This window comes from Mesocricetus auratus, unplaced genomic scaffold, assembly GCF_017639785.1.
Source record: "Mesocricetus auratus isolate SY011 unplaced genomic scaffold, BCM_Maur_2.0 Super-Scaffold_100691, whole genome shotgun sequence".
Taxonomy (NCBI): domain Eukaryota; kingdom Metazoa; phylum Chordata; class Mammalia; order Rodentia; family Cricetidae; genus Mesocricetus; species Mesocricetus auratus.
In genome coordinates, this window is record NW_024429267.1 from 51,281,511 (window position 1) to 51,299,537 (window position 18,027).

At 51.0% G+C, this 18,027-nt stretch overlaps 1 protein-coding gene across 1 annotated transcript; it reads right to left on the bottom strand.

Moving 5' to 3' along the window:
* LOC101834640 (cartilage associated protein) lies at positions 1 to 13,195 on the bottom strand. Its single transcript, XM_005075099.4, has 7 exons — positions 12,652 to 13,195; positions 9,079 to 9,228; positions 7,448 to 7,619; positions 4,350 to 4,478; positions 2,865 to 3,010; positions 2,395 to 2,478; positions 1 to 456 (listed from the first exon to the last, which is right to left on the bottom strand). Exons 1-7 carry the CDS (start codon positions 13,111 to 13,113, stop codon positions 403 to 405), a joined length of 1,197 nt encoding a protein of 398 aa, XP_005075156.3. The 5' UTR covers positions 13,114 to 13,195; the 3' UTR covers positions 1 to 402.
* Between the last annotated feature and the right edge of the window lie 4,832 nt (positions 13,196 to 18,027).

Consider the following 18,027-nt stretch of genomic DNA (forward strand, 5'->3'; position numbering starts at 1 on the left):
TTCTTCAAATATAGTTATCGTCTTTTAGTGTTTTTCTTACTTTAAAAATAATACTGTTGTTTTTTTTTTTTTCAGGGATTGAAAAAACAGACCACAGAAGGCTGTCTTTCTGAACACGGAGGAGTCAGGTGGGGTCACGTAGAAGACAGATGTGACCATGGGGAGGACAGATGGGATGGGGGGAAGGCGTGTGAACAAGAGGGAATGGCCGGGGACCGTGAAGACGGGTGTGAACCCAGAGAAGGCGGTAGACAAGCGTGAGCACAGGCTGGGCCTGGTTCCCCACAGTAAGAGAGACGGCGGCTTCCCTTTCCCTTAAAAAGGGAAGACTTTGAGGTATCAACAACCTGGGCACCCGAGGAAAAAGGAACACGGGAGAGAAGTCTCTTTAGCGGCTGCAGGCTAGCCAGCCTCTTCCAGCTCCAACAGGTCATCCACGTATTCCACAACCTCTCCCTGGAAGAGACGGCAGACATCAGTCAGACGGGCCGCGTGGCACGAAAGGCATCAAGAGGCCACCACTGGCTGTCTGCTCTGAGCGAAGCAAGTCCCCCGCTGGCTCAGAGCCCAGATGACCTGATTCCTCTGTCTTCTAACCCCCAGCGTCAAGTGACCTGCCATCCCACAGATGACCCGTGACACGTAGGTGGTCTAGCCACCACCCTCAAATGCTCCACGTGGGTGACTGTTCTGGGCATCCTTCCAGCTCTGCCTCAGGAACCCATGCTTCCGGAACTCTCTGCTTTGACCAGCAACCTACAACTTTCCAAACCACCACAGCCAAACTCTCTCTGAGAGCATCCCTGGGGCTCTCCAACGAGACCTAAGGCGCAGGCCTGTGCATCACTTATTTCTTCAGCAGCCCTGGGGACTGGACCCAGGGCTTTGTGCCTTGCAGGCAAAGGCCACACGGATGAGCCGCATCCCCAGCCCCCACTCCCTCAGTTGCATAGACTTCAGACCCAACTGGCACTTATGGTCACTCCTGCTTCACAAAAGGCTGGCACTTTCTCCTTATGGCGGTGGCCATGTGAAGCGGCATGGTGAAACTCCCCCGGCCCTGGCTTCCTCCAGAGCTGGAGTGGTAGGAGGAGTGGCAGGTGGGACAGGGGACGGGGGTGGGGGCGGGGGTGCAGCTTAGAGTCTCTGGGCCTGGCCCAGCATCTCTCAGAACGTCCCAGCCTCCAGGTTCCCCCAGGATGAGAAGGGCCAGGGCAGAACAAGCCCCCAGATCTCTTCTGGCTCCAAACCCAGCAGGTTCCCAGCTTTCTTACAAAGCATTTTCTAGTTCCAGGCCTCTCTAAATAAATAATTAGGGGTATCCACAGGCTGTCCCTCCGCTCAAAGTCAGGACTCATCAAGGAGGGACAGTCAGGAAATATCTACCATACAGTAGAGTGAGGGCCTGGCATGTGTGCATATATCTATCTGCAAGGCCAGCGCTTGGGAGGTCACCACAGGAGGATCAGGACTTCAGGACCATCCTCAGCTACACTGCAAGCTGGAGGCCAGCCTGTGCTACAAGAGACACTGTCTCGAAACACAATGATGGGGTTGGGGACCTATGCGGTAGCTCAGGGGTAAAAGTGCTGTGGAGCCAGAGGCGGGAGAGCAATCCCTGGCACCCGCACGATGGAAGGAGGGAACCAACTCCCTCCAGCTGTCCCCTGACCTCCACACTGGTGCTGTGACACATGACTGTCACCTCCACAATGCGGAGGAAGACAGAGGAAGGAGGATCGGGAGCATGCGTCCCAGTCACTCCATGTTCTGCGAGAGACTCTGCTTCAGAAAACAAGGGGCCAGCAAGATGGCTCAGTGGGTAAAGCAATTGCCCTACAAGTCTGGGGACCTGAGTTCAACCCCTGAAACCCACTCAAAGGTGGAGGGAGGGAACTGATACCACACACAGACAGAGACACACAGACACAGACACAGACATATACACAGAGACACAGACACACATACACACATGCATGTACGCACACTCACGTGCACACACACACAGACACATAGACACACACACACAGACACATACACAGAAACAGACACACATACACACATGCATGCACGTACACTCACGTGCACACACACACACAGACACACACACATACACAGAGACACAGACACACATACACACACAGATACAGATACCACACACACACACACACACACACACACACACACAGACACACTTCCACACAAGCAGCAGTGGTCCATCCTGGGCTTCCTAGAAAGCTGGTCTTTTCCACACCAGAGCACTGGCTTTCATTAAACCCCCTACAGCAACTATTTCCTCGAGGGCCCCTTCTGTTTCTTATTTGGGGGAGGACTCAGCAGAGACATGAGTCATGCCTTCTGTCAGGCAGACGTGCGCAAAGCATGGAAGCTTACCTCATCGTCATCCATTAGGTGTTCCTGGGCAAAGCTGTACAACTCCTTCTGCAGCGAAGTCACGTTAAAGAACTGAACTGCTTCCTGCTCAGACAAAGAGAGACCAGTCAGACCTCCAGATTTCCCCTGTGAGAGCCGGGCCCACAGTGCAGGAGGAGACAGCTGATTCCCTTAAGTTGTCCTCTGACCCCCCCACATGCATGCTGCTGTGTGTCCAGGCTCACATGCATACACATGATACATACATAAAAATATAAGAAAAGAATTAAGCAGGGTGTGATGGCACATGCCTCAGATCACAGCATTCAGGAGGCAGAGGCCAGCCCAGTCTACACAGTGACTTCTGGGTCAGCCAGGGCTACAGAGTCAGGGTCTGGTTCAACAGCAACCAGAAACAGAGAGTGTCCTTTCATTTCAGAAGCCTCCTGAAGGCAGGAAGGAACGAGAGGCACCCAGTGTGGGACACTCACGGGCCTGGGCTGGAAATGCTCATCCGAGAGGCCCCAGTTGTCCCTGTGGTACTGATAGTAGACCAGATTCTGCTGCATGACCTTGTCGTTCTTGTCGAACAGCAGGTAGCTGACGGCACAGGGGACTGCGTTCTTCAGATCATTCACTGGAACAGAGAGAAAGGCTGAGCACCCCTGGAAAGCAAGCCTCACCCTGCAGCACCAGGGCTACCCCCTGCAAGGTGGAAGCTTGACCTGCCTCCAGGAAAGACCATGCCCAAGGCTTTTCCTCCAGCCCCTCCTCTAGGAAACCCTTGACCTCAGAAGGTGGGCAGCACACAGGCTACAGGGGTGGGGGTGGGGTGGAGGGTTTGGGGGAAATGGGGGGTAGAGGCCTCGAACCACCCTCAGGCTGTGCCGGCTCAGCTGCCGTCAGACAATCAGAGCCGGCCTCAGGGCCTGGGCCACACCGGGACTGAGGAAGACAGGGACTGAGTAAGACAGAGGCTGGTCAACTACAGCTTCCCTGCAGGCTGCAGCTCCTGGGTTCCATCAGGCTAGGACAGTGATACCCAGAGGAGGCGGACCCTCCTCTAACCAAACCAAACTTGGAGGACATAAAGAAGGCTGGGGGCGTAGCTCAGATGGTAGAAGGCTTGCCACAAAGCCCTGGGTTCCATGCCCAGCTCTCCATGAACCACACATAATGGCACATTCCTGGCACTCGAGATTCAAGGTCATCCTTGGCTATACTGTGAGTTTGAGGCCCGCCTGGGCTACGTGAGACTCAGTTTCTAAATAAATAAATAACATAACATAAAGACTCCAAACTCCAGAAACCAGCAAGATAAACCACGGTAGGCCCTCAGGATTGGAAGTTACCTTGTCCTGCCATCTCCTGGGTACACGGCTTCCGAACCTGCCCCAGCCCCCTGCCTAGAACTGCACCCCTACATCAGCAACAACATGGGGACTCTGCAGAGTGGCATTTGTCTTGGGAGGGAGGGGAGTCAGGCAAAGAAGAAATGAGACACAAGCCCCTGGGTATTTATTCAGGCACCTTCCACAGCCACTTCCAACCTTCACGGCAGACACCTCTATTATGCAACAAAACTCTAGTTGGCTGGGCATGGACTCAACTGTAGGTGACTCAATTGTGCCACCTGGTGGCTGTTTTCTATAACGACAGCTTTAAAACCTGAACTCCGAGGCTCTTCCCACACACACAGTCTGTGTGGCAGGTAAAGGTTTCAAATGTAATTTACAACTACGTTCAATAAATGTTCATTTTTGCTTGCACTATTTACCTACATCCCTGGAAAGCAAAGCTGTCCCAGGGAACAGGAGGAAAAACCTGGAGTCAAGCTCAGGGTCTCTGCTCTAACCAAGGGGCCACAAGGCCTCTTTGTGGACAGCATGAATGTGGCTTTGATGGGCCTTCTCAGCCACCGTAGCTGACAGGAAAGTCTTGGGACCTCACTCAAGGTCCTGCACAGGGTTACTTACACTTATAATAAGCAAACTGCAAATAGTGGTACATGGTAGCCACGAATTTCTCCACGGGATAGCCTCCTATGACTGGGGTGAGGTTCTCCTCACACTGAATCTTGCATTCCAGAACTTCTATATAATGATCTGAAAAAAAGACATAAATTCTCAGAACAGTCTCAGCCTCTCTCCTCCCCCTCCTCTCTCTCTCTCCCTCCCTCCTTCCCTCCCTCCCTCCCTTTCTCTCTCTCTCTCTCTCTCTTGGGATGAAACCCATGGCCTCACGCACTCTAGGCGTGTGCTCTACCACTCATTCAGCCTGGCCCTGTTACCACCTTCAATCCAGTTCTGCCTTCCACACACCCCAGGTGAAGGAAAAACAGAATACAACATTTAAAACACAGAACTTGGAGCTAAGGGAGAGCACTGGCTGCTCTTCCAGGGGACCCAGGTTCAGATCCCAGCACCCACATGTGATGCAAGACCGCCTGTAACTCCAGTTTCAGGGGACCACGTCACCCTCTTTCTGACCTCCACAGGCACCAGGCACACATATGGTACATAGACAAACACGCAGGCAAGGTACCCATATACAGGAAAACAAAATAATGGATAAATCAAGGGACTTCCATCTTTAGTATTCAAAGTGTCTTACGATCAGCAGGAAAATGACAAACACCTACCATAAAAATGGCCAAATAACCAGGCATTGGTGGCGCACGCCTTTAATCCCAGCATTCGGGAGGCAGAGGCAGGTGGATCTCTGTGAGTTTGAGGCCAGCCTGGTCTACAAAGCGAGTGCCAGGACAGCCTCCAAAACAGTAAGAGAAACCCTATCTCGAGAAACAAAAAAACAAACAAACAAATAAAAAATGGCCAAAGAGGGTCTGTGAATAAAGAAGATGGCTGAGTGGGTAAAGAGCCAGCCACCAAGACTGTAAACATAAGTTAAATCTTAGGAGCCCAGGGGCTGGAGAGATGGCTCAAAGGTTAAGAGCACTGGCTACTCTTCCAGAGGTCCTGAGTTCAATTCCCAGCAACCACATGGTGGCTCACAACCATCCGTAATGAGATCTGGCGCCCTCTTCTGGCCTGCAGAGATACATGCAGATAGAAAACTGTGTACATAATAAATAAATAAATCTTAAAAAAAAAATCCACGAGTTGTCATCTGATCGTATGTGCCACAGCACTGGACACCACACACACACACACACACACACACACTAATAAGTAAATAAAAGTATAATTTAAAATGTCTTAATGGCCAAAGAATGTTACTATAAATTAATATGAAGAGCGATCGAGCACTGTCGAGACGCTATGCCTCCTCTGCAGCAAGCAGAGCCACTCTTCAAACAGTTTAAACCGGAGTCTGGAGTTTAGCTCAATGGCAGCGGACTGACCTGACATACATGAGGCCCCGCATCTCACCCTCAGCACCACGAAGTCAGCAACAGCAAATTGTCAGCTTGGTAGAAAAACAACTGAGACAGTGTCTCATGTAGCCAGAGCTGGCTTCAAACCCCTGTGTAGCTGATCTCCTGGCTGGGCTAACAGGTGTGCACCACCATGACCAGATAATACACAGCTGGGAATTGAACCCGGGACTTTCGTGCATGCTAGCTAGGTAAGTCCATCAACTGGACTACACTCCCCAGCCCAAAATTACATAAATTCGTTTTGGGGTGGGGCGTGTTTCAAGACAGGGTTTCTCTGTGGCTTTGGAGGCTGTCCTGGAACTCGCTCTTGTAGACCAGGCTGGTCTCGAACTCACAGAGATCCACCTGCCTCTGCCTCACGAATGCTGGAATTAAAGGCGTGCGCCACCAAAGCCCAGCTTTCCTTTGAGATTATAATGAACATGGTCACACCACAAGTAAGGTCAGAAATAGGACAGAGAATGCTCTGAAGCCTGTGATCATTAAAAACGACTGGTGTGTAACTGTGTAAAACAACTGTGTAAAAAAACAAAAAACAAAACAACAAAAAAATCTTATCCTGAGCATTCCAGTAACTTTTTTTTTGTATGTACCTAGCTGTACTATAAGTAGTTGCTATTTTATTTTATTTTATTGGCCTGTTTGATATATGTGTGAAACAATGCCCAACAATAAACCAGAATTTTATCTTATTAAGTTGTCCTAAAATAAAAAAGAAAAGAAAAAGCAAATGTCTCTCCTATCTTATAAAAGTGCTCCTTGCTCTTTTTCGTGGTGTCTCCCAGACTGTGTCAGGATGAAGCTGAGCGTCTCCTTCCCTGGCACTGGCTGTTAGGAATTCACTCAAGTGGACGACGACACAAGCTTCGTGCGCTCTATGGGACACGCACGGCCACAGAAGTAGCTGCTGACGCTCGGGAGAGACGGGAAGGTTACCCGTGGCCTGAATCAGCGCTGGGAACGACAGACAAGGTTTTCCCAGGAAGAAAAAGTGTTTTGGCCAAGGCAGAGTGTGCCTGCTGTTGAGCAGGGGACATTCTTGTTATAGACCACGGAGAACTTAGAGAGGAAGCCCAGGCCTGTTAACGGATGCATTGCAGACGCCATTCTGAGTGTTCTTAACTTAGTTATTGTGAAAAATAAAAAGGAGAGAAGGCGATTCCCGTATGTTCGGTTGTGAGCCTCGCCTTTAACAGCTGAGCCATCTCTTCAGCCCGAGAAGGATATTCCTGGGCTGACATCAGTCAGTTGGGACCTAAAAGAGTTAGCAGAATCTGAAAGCTTTTTGATCTCTCTAAAGAAGATGATGTCCGCCATTCTTTGTCAGAGAGCCCTCAAAGAAGGTCAGAAGCCCAGGACCAAAGCGGCCAAGATTCAGCGTCTTGTTAGTCCACGTGTGTGCAACACAAACACGGACGCACTGCTCTGAGGAAACAAACATGCTAAGAAAACAAGAGGAGGCTGCAGAACACGCTAAGCTTTTGGTCAACGGAATAAAGGAAGCCAAAGAAAAGCGCCAGGAGCAGATCGCCAGGAGGCGGAGGCTGTCCTCCTGAGAGCTTCTTCTCTGAGTCTGAGCCCAGTCAGAAAGAGTCTTTAAGGGTAACAAATAAAAAAATCACACCTTGAAAAAGAGAGAAAAGGGTTCCTCAGACGCCCCCACCCACCACCGACCTGCTATGGACAGGTAGAAGTCCTTGAAGTCCTTGATCTCCCTGGAGCCCTCGCAGGAAGCCAGGCACTCATAAAAGGCTCTGAAGAAGTCAGGGAGCGCCAGTTCCATGTCTGTGATGGAGGTCCTCCAGTTCTCCCCGTTGTAGGCCCGCACCGCCCGGACAAACAGGTTCTGGAAAGCACGGAGATGCAGTGACGCTCCCTGGCTTGTCCATCCCCCAGCCCCCCAAAAGAACCATGACCCTGACTGAGTCATGCTCCCTCCGTCCTGGATGACCCTTGACTCGCTGCAAACCAAGCACCGCGCACGTGTGTGAGGATTTGCCTACATTGTTCACGAGAGGTACATTCTTTAAAAAAACAGAATCTAGTGTAACCCAAGCTGACTTCAAACTCCTTGAGTAGCTGAGGACAACCCTGATCCCTCTTAAAAGATTTGGTTTTACAGTCTACTTAGTGTGGGCTTACGGAGGCGGTTCTCTCCTACCACGCTGAGTCCTGGGGATCAAACTCGGGGAGATCCCTTGGCTTGGCAGCAAAAGCCCTTACCCATTTTGCCAGCCCAACCTCGAACTTCTGGAATCACAGGTGTGCACCCCCACACCCCGTTTTATACAACACTGGGGACTAAGATCAGGGCCTTGTGCATTTAGGCAAGTGCTCTATCAACTGAGCTGTACCCCCGGCCCAAATGACTATATTTTTTCTTTAGTTCAACTCAAGATATAGCAAGTGGCCGGGCGTTGGTTCAAGACCAGCCTGGTCTACCGAGTGAGTTCCAGGACAGAGTCCAATTTTGTCTCAAAAAAAACCAAAAAAAAAAAAAGAGATATAGCAAGTGTTTGAAAGTCAAATTCAGACCAAGGGAAAGGAGAAGAAATCAGATCACTGGCTCCCTGGAGTCAGGGCTGGGTAACGGCATGAATAGAAAAGGGAACTTGTCAGGCTGGGTGATAAAGAAACGCCTCACCGTGCTCTGTGTAGCTGTCATGTGACAAACGAAGTTGTCACAAATCACTGAATGAATCAAAGTTCACCAACCAACGGTGGTGCACGTAGCCCAGCCTGGCTTTGAACTCGCAGCAACCATCAATGCCTCAGCCTCCCAAATGCTGGAATTCCAGGCAAAAGCCACCATGCCCAATTTGCTGTTTTTCCTTCATGGAAATGTTGTGCTCAGCAGGTTTCCTACTGTTACAATTCAGCAATATCAATGAAAACATCTTTAGATGTCAGCATCTGGACCAGAAAGATGGCTCAGTGGATAAAGGCACCAAGCCTGAGGACCTGAGTTCAATCCCCAGACCAGCATGGTCACAGAAGGGAAATACACATTGTCCTCTGACCTCTACACAAGCGCTCTCTCTCTCTCCCTCTCCCTCTCCCTCTCCCTCTCCCTCTCCCTCTCTCTCTCTCTCTCTCTCTCTCTCTCTCTCTCCCTCTCCCTCTCTCTCTCCCTCTCCCTCTCCCTCTCCCTCTCTCTCACACACACACACCAGATAGACATACACACACCTCTCTCTCTCTCTAATTAAAACATGATTAAAAATAAAAAAAGATGCTAGCTGTTCCCAGAGACATGTTTCTTCAACACACCCTGTTGCACCCACGGGGGTGAAGCCAGAGCGTACCTCATACGACTTGGTTTCCAGGTCTTTAATGTGGTCCTCAGCTCCAGGCAAGCTCTTGTAATAAGCCATGTTTCTCTTCATCATCTCATCGTCGGGATGCTTCAGCAGATAGGTGTGAGCCGCAGCGATGGCCTTCGGGAGGTCATTGGCCTGCGTGCACGGTGAGGGGTAACAGCTCAGACACACGCTGAGCCTTGAGTTTAGAACTGAGAGCTTCGTTTCAGGAACTGCCCTTTCTTTCAGCCTCACCCTCTCCGTCCCTCTCCTTCCTTTCTTCCTCTCAACCCAGTCTTGCTGCGATCAGGCTGGCCTCAAGGCTGAGGATGGCCTTGAACTTCTGCCTTTACCCCCCAAGTGCTGGGAATCACAGGCATCCATGGATACACCCAGCTTTATTTGTTGATGGGGCTCAAACCCAGGACTGCTGCATGCCAGGCAAGTACTCTGCCAGCTGAGCTACAGCACCAGCCTCTTCGGGGAGCCCTTCCGTTCCTTCTATACCTAAATAACACTTCCGGTTAAGAGGTCAATGACTTTTCAAGGCCTATCAAGACCTGCGCCAGCCATTCTGACGAACCTTTGTCCCCAGAGGTTGACAGTGCGATGTCTTCATTATGCCCTTCCTCATTTACTCCCCCATTGTCCCCACCATCTAGGCCCCAGGAAGATGGTCTCTGTGGCATTTGTAGAAGTCTCTTTGATTTTTCCTCACATATCTCTCTAGTGCTGGGATTAAAGGTGTGAGCTCTGTTACTCTTTTAGCCTGATCCACTCTATGTAGCCCTGAGTGGCCTTGAACTCACAGAGATCCATCTGCCTCTGTCTCCTGAATCCTGGGATTAGATGTATGTGCCACCACTGCCCACCTTCTGTGGTTGACTAGTGTGGCTGGCTTTGCATTCTGATCCTTCCGGCAAGCTTTAGCAAACCGTAAGCAATACATCACCACACAGGCTGACACCTAGAGAATGACAGTAGGTGGCCTGTGGCTGATCGGACTTGTGGGGAGGCCTCGGCTGGCAGCTAGTGAGAAAGGAGGGCTCCGAGTGCAGCCAATGGCGTGAGACTCGATCTAGGAAACACATTTAGGAAGAGGCGTACAAGGGCCAGCAGATGGGTAAAGGTGCTTGCCACCAAGCTGGATGGCTAACTCTGAAGCCTGGAGCTGACATGCTGGGAGAAAGCAGGCTCCCAACAAGCTGTCCTCTGACCTTCACACATGCAGAGTGTGTGCCACCAGTGCCCCCACGCATAAACACACACGCAAAGTAAGAGCAAAAGGGAAAAAGTCCTTCTTAACCAGAGAAAAGCAGAAACCGGGTTTTGAGAGCTCTCTCTCTGCCCAGCCCTGTGAAGGTCCAAACTAGCTGCGGCCTTTCTGTCCAGCAACTGGGATTTCAGACCTCCCAAGAAGGACATAGAGGGAGGGAACTGCAATCTCCGGCTATTTTTAGCAAGCAATCAGAGGCAAAATTTAAGCAGCCGTACAGAGGAGGCAACGAACTGTGTGTTAAATTCTAACTGACCGAGAGAGAACAGGGAAGAGCCTGGAGAATCTCAGGGCACACGTTTCTCCGAGCAGAGAGGAGCCTGCTCCAAAGAGCAGGCCACAGTACGAAGCCCTCTTTCCAATTCCAGGTACTCTTTCTGGGGCATCCTGGGGCATCTTTGCCGCCTTAGAACAGGCTGTAACAATTTTCACAGGAGCGGGGAGGGGTAGAGCGTGCAGGACGCATGCAGGCAGGAGGAGGAAGAGTTCACCCTCAGCCTCAGCAGCGTAGCAAGTCTGAGACTGCCCAGGTTACATGAGGCCACGCCTCAAAAAGGAGAAAAAGAATTTTCATGTTCAAGATGAGGGAAGAAGGGCAGTGCTGTGGAACAATCTTTTTGTACACTGTGAATATGTGCTGCTTGCTCTCATTGGTTTAACAAAGAGCTAATTGGCCAATAGTGAGGCAGAAAGAGGTTAGGCGGGACTTGTGGAGACGGAGAAGGGGGGGGCAGAATTGAGAGGAGACACAGAGAGAAACAAGATGAAAATGCCCTACTGCAAAAAGGTACCACCACGTGGCAAAGCATAGATAAGAAATATGGGCTAAACTGGTGTACGAATGGATTTTGGGAGCCCATTCCACATGGAGGGATGCGCTCTCAGCCTGGACACATGGGGGAGGGCCTAGGCCCTGCCCCGGATGATATGACAGACTTTGGGGATCCCCCATGGAGGGCCTCACCCTCCCTGGGGAGTGGAGGGGGGATGGGGTAGGAGTCGGTGGGGGGCGGGGGAGGAGGGGAGGAAGAGGGAGCTGGGATTGACATATAAAGCAGGCTTGTTTCTAATTTAAATTAAAAAAATTAAAAAAAAAGAAATATGGGTTAAAGAAATCGGGTTAATTTAAGGCGTATCAAGCCTAAGCTATTGACTAAGCATTTACAATTAATTATAAGTCTCTGTGTGGAGAGCGGGCGCCCCAACGTAAAATTCCACCTACAGGGCAGGATTTGAGAGCTTTAGCGGAGCTGACTGGTAGAACCTGGGTGAAGGGGACTGGAGCCATGTCTCAGTGGATAAGGGCACTTCCTGCTCTCCCAGAGGACCCAATGTCGGTCCCGTGCTCTCCCTGCCCTCCTCCACCCCCCCTCACTCAGGTTACATTGAGTGGCTCACAACCTCCTCTAAATCCAGCTCCAGAGTATCCACTGCCCTCTTCTGGCCTCCAAAGGCATTCACACATGTGGCATGGTACACACACACACACACACACACACACACACACACACACACACACATATGCGCGCGCGCGCGCGAGAGAGAGAGAGAGAGAGAGAGAGAGAGAGAGAGAGAGAGAGAGAGAGAGAGAGAGAGAGAAAGGAAGGAAGAAAGAGAAAGATTCATACGATACAGGAATGATGCCCCAGGTTTTAGGAAAGGGCAGATCGGATCCTTGGGCATAGTGGGTCTAGACCTAGAGCGGTGGCCTAGGGGAGGCCCAATATAGCTGTTGCTGGCGGGTGCTCACAAGGGTGGGACTCAGTGGGCAGGGTGGAGCTCGGTGGGGGGAGGCTCACAGGGATAGGGTGGAGTCTGGGGGTGGCATGGAGGGGGGCTTGGTGGGGTGGGGCTGGGGCAGCCCTGAGGCAAGGCTCTGTGGCTCTGGACTCCACTGCAGAGATGGAGACCTTTGGAGGTGAATGTGGTTCCGGGAACTGGGCTCAACTGGGCGGGGCTCAGCTGAGGTGGGTCTTGGGACAAGATGGGGACCCAGTGGGACCCTGATCAGGGTGACTGTGGGGAGGAACAGATGTAATGGGCGGGGCTTGTGTGGGCGGGGCTCAGGCGAGGGGCGGGGCTCATCGGGACTGGAGGCCTGCTGGGCGGGGCTGGGGTGGGGCGGGAGTGGATTGGCAGCGGGGTCAGCTAGGCGGAACTTAAGGAGGGGTGGTCGGTTCTAATTCAGCCGGAAGGGGCTCGGATGGGCGGGGCTCAGGGGCGGGGGCCTGAGCCCGATAGGGTGGGGCTCTGTGGGCGGAGCTTCGCGGGGCGGGGCTCGGGGGTGGGGCGAGCGCACTTACCTTAAAGTACGCGAACTGCAGGAACTTGTAGGGCTCGCGCTGCTGAAAGTCGGCCAGCACCGCGCGGCTGGGCTGCGACTGGCGGAAGGCGGGCAGGCCCTGCTTGCAGCGCTTGAGACACTGCGCGCGGCGCAGCACGCCGCCGAAGAGGCGCAGCTCGGCGTGGCTGGCGGGGCCGGCGGGCGCGGGCGGGGCGGCGCTGCAGTTGCGGTGGCAGAAGGCCTCGCTGTCGCGCAGCAGACGGTGCAGCCGCAGGCTCACCTCCAGGTAGCCCACGCTCTCGGCCCAGTGCTCGCCGCCGTACTGGTCGAGCGCGTGGCGGTAGGCCGACTCGAGCGGCATCAGCTCGTCCCGCGGGAAGCTGCGGAAGCTGTAGCGCTCGTACTGCGCGAGCCCCGGTGGCAGCGCGCACCCGGCACACAGCAGCATCAGCCACGCGGCCGCAGGGCTGCGGGACCCCATCGCGCGCGGCCCGCACACCCGAGCCCGGAGCGGAGGACGAGCGACGCGGCAGGCCCGGGAGGGGAGGCGGGGACGCCGGCCGTGGCCCGCCCCGTCCGGCAGATCTCCCCGCCCGGGGACCCACATGGGCGTGATCTGGGGAGGAGCTCAGCCCACGAATCTGAGAGGTGGAGACGGAGGACCTAAGCGAATTCTAGGCCAGCCTGCGGTACATGGGACCCCATCTCTGAAAGGAAAGAAAGTTTATAATCACTTGAAGGATGTATGGACCACGCGCTCCTAGTTTCTGATTCAGCACATGCGGGTTGGGGGTTGTTGTTTTTTTCTCCAACTGGGTCTCTTGCTGTAGCCCAGGCTAGCCTTGAACTCACTTTATAGTCTTGACTTTAAATTTACTGCAGTCCTCCAGTCTCGCCGCTGCTGGGAGTCACAGGCATTCGCCACCAAGCCTGCCCTGAACAACTGGGGTTTCAGGTTTACAGATCATACTTTGAGTAGCAACACCACTGACCTAAGGTTTTAGAAGATGTTGCATAGATAAAATCAGTAAGGATGCTGGTGGCTCTTTGTAAATCGTGTTACTTGTCGGACTGAAATGCATTGCATCTTAGGAGGGACTATGCTGGAGAAATTTGTACGTGAGCAATGATGAAGACAGCATCTTAACAATCTTTACACTTTTGAAATTATTTACAGAAAGGTTATAGGGACAGAAACCAAAATTCCTATATATGCCCCTTCATGAAAATTCACAAATTGACTGGCACGCTCTTCATCTGAGCACTTAGAAGGTATGGGACAGTGAATTCTCTGGGTTCCAGGGCAGCCCAGACTGCATACTGACACCTGGGCTGTCCTTTGGCCTCCACATGTGTGCTGTGGTACCTGAGTGTGCTGCTCTGCGTCAGTGGGGCCAGGAAAACCATGTTCTTTGCGAGATTAAGACAAAAATCTCTCCCTCCTTTTCCATGCCAAACTTTCTGAGCTATTCAGGACTAAGATTAGATGACTATTAGATTAGAATAGGAGGGATCAGAAATGTGATTAAATAGAGCACATTCTTGGGTTAATGATGCCAACGAAGAGTTGGCCTTCTTGTATGTGTCATGGTCACCCCTTATCTCCAATCCTAATTAATTAATAATGGACTGCAGAGATGCTCAGTGGTTAAGAACGTTGGCTTCCCTTCCAGAGGTCCTGGGTTCAGTTCTCAGCACTCACATGGCAGCTCAGAACCTTCTGTAACTCGAGTCCCAGGACACTGATGCCCTCTTCTGGCCTCACCAGGCACACACTTGGTGCACCATGCAGGCAAAACACCCATACACATAAACTCTTAAAAAAACATCAGAAGGGCTCAGTGGTTGAGTACTTAGCTGACATGTGTGAGGTCCTAGGCTGAGTCCTGAGAACTGAGGGTCTTTGTGCTCCTTTCTGTATGCTGCTGTGTTAAAACATCATGTCTGAAAGCAACTTGGCAATAAAGTAGTTTTTTTCCCTTACAGGTGTAGTCCAGCAGCAGCAGCCAAGGTGGGAATCTGGAGGCAGGAACTGAAGAAGCCTTGGAGGAATGCTTGCTCTCCGTGGCAACCTACTCAGAGCCGGCACTCAGCCCTCCCACAACAATCATTACAGAAGAAAATGTCCCCACAGGCTTGTCTACAGGCCAGTCTGACAGTGGCATTTCCTCGGTTGACTGGCCCCTCTTCCCAGATGACTCTAGTTTGTGTCAAGTTGACAAAACAAAACTAAACAACAACAAAAACAAAACAAAACAGGGGGCTGGAGAGATGGCTCAGAGGTTAAGAGCACTGACTACTCTTCCAGGGGTCCTGAGTTCAATTCCCAGCAACCACATGGTGGCTCACAACCATTTGTAGTGGGATCTGGTGCCCTCTTCTGGCCTGCAGGCATACATGCAGACAGAATATTGTATACATAATAAATAAATCTATAAAAAAGATTGACTTATTAAAAATAATAAAAAATAAAAAACAGCACAGTGTTCTGTTGCTGTGATTAAACATTGGCTGGAAGCAACTTAGAAAGTGTCTACTTGGCCGGGCGTTGGTGGCGCACGCCTTTAATCCCAGCACTCGGGAGGCAGAGGCAGGCGGATCTCTGTGAGTTCGAGACCAGCCTGGTCTACAAAGTGAGTTCCAGGACAGCCTCCAAAGCCACAGAGAAACCCTGTCTCGAAAAACCAAAAAAAAAAAAAAAAGAAAGAAAGAAAGAAAGAAAGTGTCTACTTGGCTTGTACTTCCAGGTCATAACCTTGAGAGAAGTCAGGACAGGAGTTCAAGGCGGGAACCATGGAAGACTGCTTGTTGGCTCACGCTTACCTGGCTTTCTTTTCTTTCACTTTCAAATATTTTTTGTTTATTTTTAGACAGGCTCTCACTCCTGGCTGGCCTGGGTATACTATTTATAGTTTATTAAAGCTTGCCTGAGGATTCAGAAAGCAAAATCAGCCACAAGCCATAGAAGCCAAGCACACACCTTATCCCAGGACTCAGGATCAAGAGGTAGATGGGTCTCTGTTAGTTCAAGGCCACACTGAGCTATAGGAAATTGTTCCAGTCCTAGAGAAACAGCTCACACAAAGATGATCTCAGCACTTGGGGATCACACGCTTTTAGAGGAGGCATTTAAGGCAGGAAGAGGTCTTAGAGCTGACATTCATTCTCCAGCCACATTTAGGATAGGAGGGATTGATTTCCAGCCACACTGAGTAGCCTGAGGCTTGGTGAGAGCTCGTGGAGACAGGATCAGCCCTTTCAGCCTGAGGTAGAGGTAAGAGATAGTGGCTCTGCTGCTTTGCTTTTCTGATCTTCAGCGTGAAGCTTGAACCCCATTGTCTGTCTCTGGGTCTTTTATCTTGTGCATAGAAAACCACTATGATTATTCAGAGTGACTGGCAGCTGCAGATGTGGCTGTCAGCGCAGAGTTGGGTCAGCCTAAGGAACCTTCCTGAAGCAGAAACAGCAGGACATGGGGACAGACCAAACATACCAAGAAACTAACCTGCCAAAAGACCCAAGACAAACCTTAAAGCGTGTGGCACCAGGGAGCACATACTCCCTACACACAGGAAAATGAGAACATTGGGAAGAACGGTGATGGTGGCAGCCATTTTGCCCCCACTCCCCAGGCCTCCCATGGGTCCTTGTGTGTCCTCAGGCAGCTCAGACGCCTAAAAGGACACATGTGCATGAAGACATCCCAGAAGCCTTCCCTGTCATGTGCACAAGCTGGTTCCTGGCACATGACCATCAACTTACTGGGTTGCTTATTTCACAATTTTATCTTTTCATTGCTTTATAACTGAGCCCCTGGTTTGGTTGCACAACTTAACCCCGAGATGTGGAGCTCATGATTTCCTTTGTCAGAAACTTAAAGATGAGAGAAAGATAAGAAAAGGACTGTGGAGCCGGGCGTTGGTGGCACACACCTTTAATCCCAGCACGCAGGAGACAGAGGCAGACGGATCTCTTCAGGCGACTGGCAAGTGCCTTCGCCACTGAGCTGTCATTCCTGCCTTGAATTTGTTTTGAACACCTCATTCTACATCTGGGCTGTCTTTAAACTTGCAGTCCTCTTACTCCAGCCTTACAAGTCCCAAGTGTACAGGTGGGAATCACCATGCCTGGCTTATTTAGGTATTTACCTTTAAAGTAACTTTTAATTTTATAGTGTGTGTGTGTGTGTGTGTGTGTGTGTGTGTGTGTGTGTGTGTGTATCTGTATGTGGGGTTCAGAAGCCGACATCTGGTGTCTTATTCAGTCACTTGTTTTGTTGTGACAAGGCCTTTTAAAGCTGGAGCTCACTAACTTGGCAAGGTCGACTGGCCAGAGGGGCCCAGAGACTCTCTGATGTCTGCCCCCATCCTGGAATTATAAAGATGTTGAGTGAAGGGACCAGACCCTCACTCAGCCCCTGCTTTAGTAGTCATGACAGGCTACAGAAAAGACATGAAGGCCTTTGACACAAGGAAACTCCAGATCCTCTGGGCTCCTGGAGTCTAGGACCCAAACTGAACACAAATAAACTCCAGAGCCACACCCATCCTCCTAGATACTTGGTTCCTGGGAACTGTTTGGTCACAAAAGAAACTCCAGAGGAGACCAAAACCTCCCCTGGAGTCTCCAGGATACAGTTCTGAAAACTATTGGCATCTATGAACAACAGGCCGCCTGCAAGTAACAAGACAAAGCCGTAGAAGCCATAGAATGTTCCCTCTCAGCACTGACCAATGAAAATAATTGGTACACAGGTATTTCATGCCAAACTATGACTAAAAAATTCCCCTAATTGTTCCCAAATGTCAGCCGATCAGAAACCAACCCATACCTACTGATGTAATCCTGTAACTTTTGTCTATAAAACCTAGCAGTAGACAGGGAACTTCGCTCCCTCTGGAGGCTGCTGGGACAGCTAGCCAGGCGGGGTCCCTGACATGGTTGGATGAACAATAAAACCTTGCTTTTGCAGTTTGATGGGTCTGTCTCCCTGGTGGTCTCTGGGTATCTTTGCAACTTGGGCACAACTCTTTTTTTTTCTTTTTGCAATGTGATTTCTAAAGACTCAAAATCAGGAAGTCCTCCTGTTTGTGTGACACGCACTTTACTGACTTCCAATTTTGATATAAGAGATCCTGTGTGTCCTGGCAGAAACTGAAGCAAAAGAATTGTTAATGAGTTCAAGGTCAACCTGGGCTACACAGCAAGATTAAAAATTTAAAAACCACCATCAAAAGAACTCCTGTATGCCAGATGATACAGATATAGATAGGACTGGGGAGATGACTCCGCAGTTAAGAGCACTGGCTGCTCCTCCAGAGGACCCAGGTTCAATTCCCAGCATCCACGTGGCAGCTCACAACCATCTGTAACTCCAGTTCCAGGGGATATAACA

Excerpts from the sequence above, each read along its gene's own strand:
- LOC101834640 (XM_005075099.4), bottom strand. The coding sequence starts at position 13,113 with ATGGGGTCCCGCAGCCCTGCGGCCGCGTGGCTGATGCTGCTGTGTGCC. Across the intron at positions 4,479-7,447 it reads CTTCTACCTGTCCATAGCAG|ATCATTATATAGAAGTTCTG; the intron begins GTCGGTGGTGGG and ends TCTTTTTTTCAG. Across the intron at positions 3,011-4,349 it reads GCAGTTTGCTTATTATAAGT|TGAATGATCTGAAGAACGCA; the intron begins GTAAGTAACCCT and ends TCTCTGTTCCAG.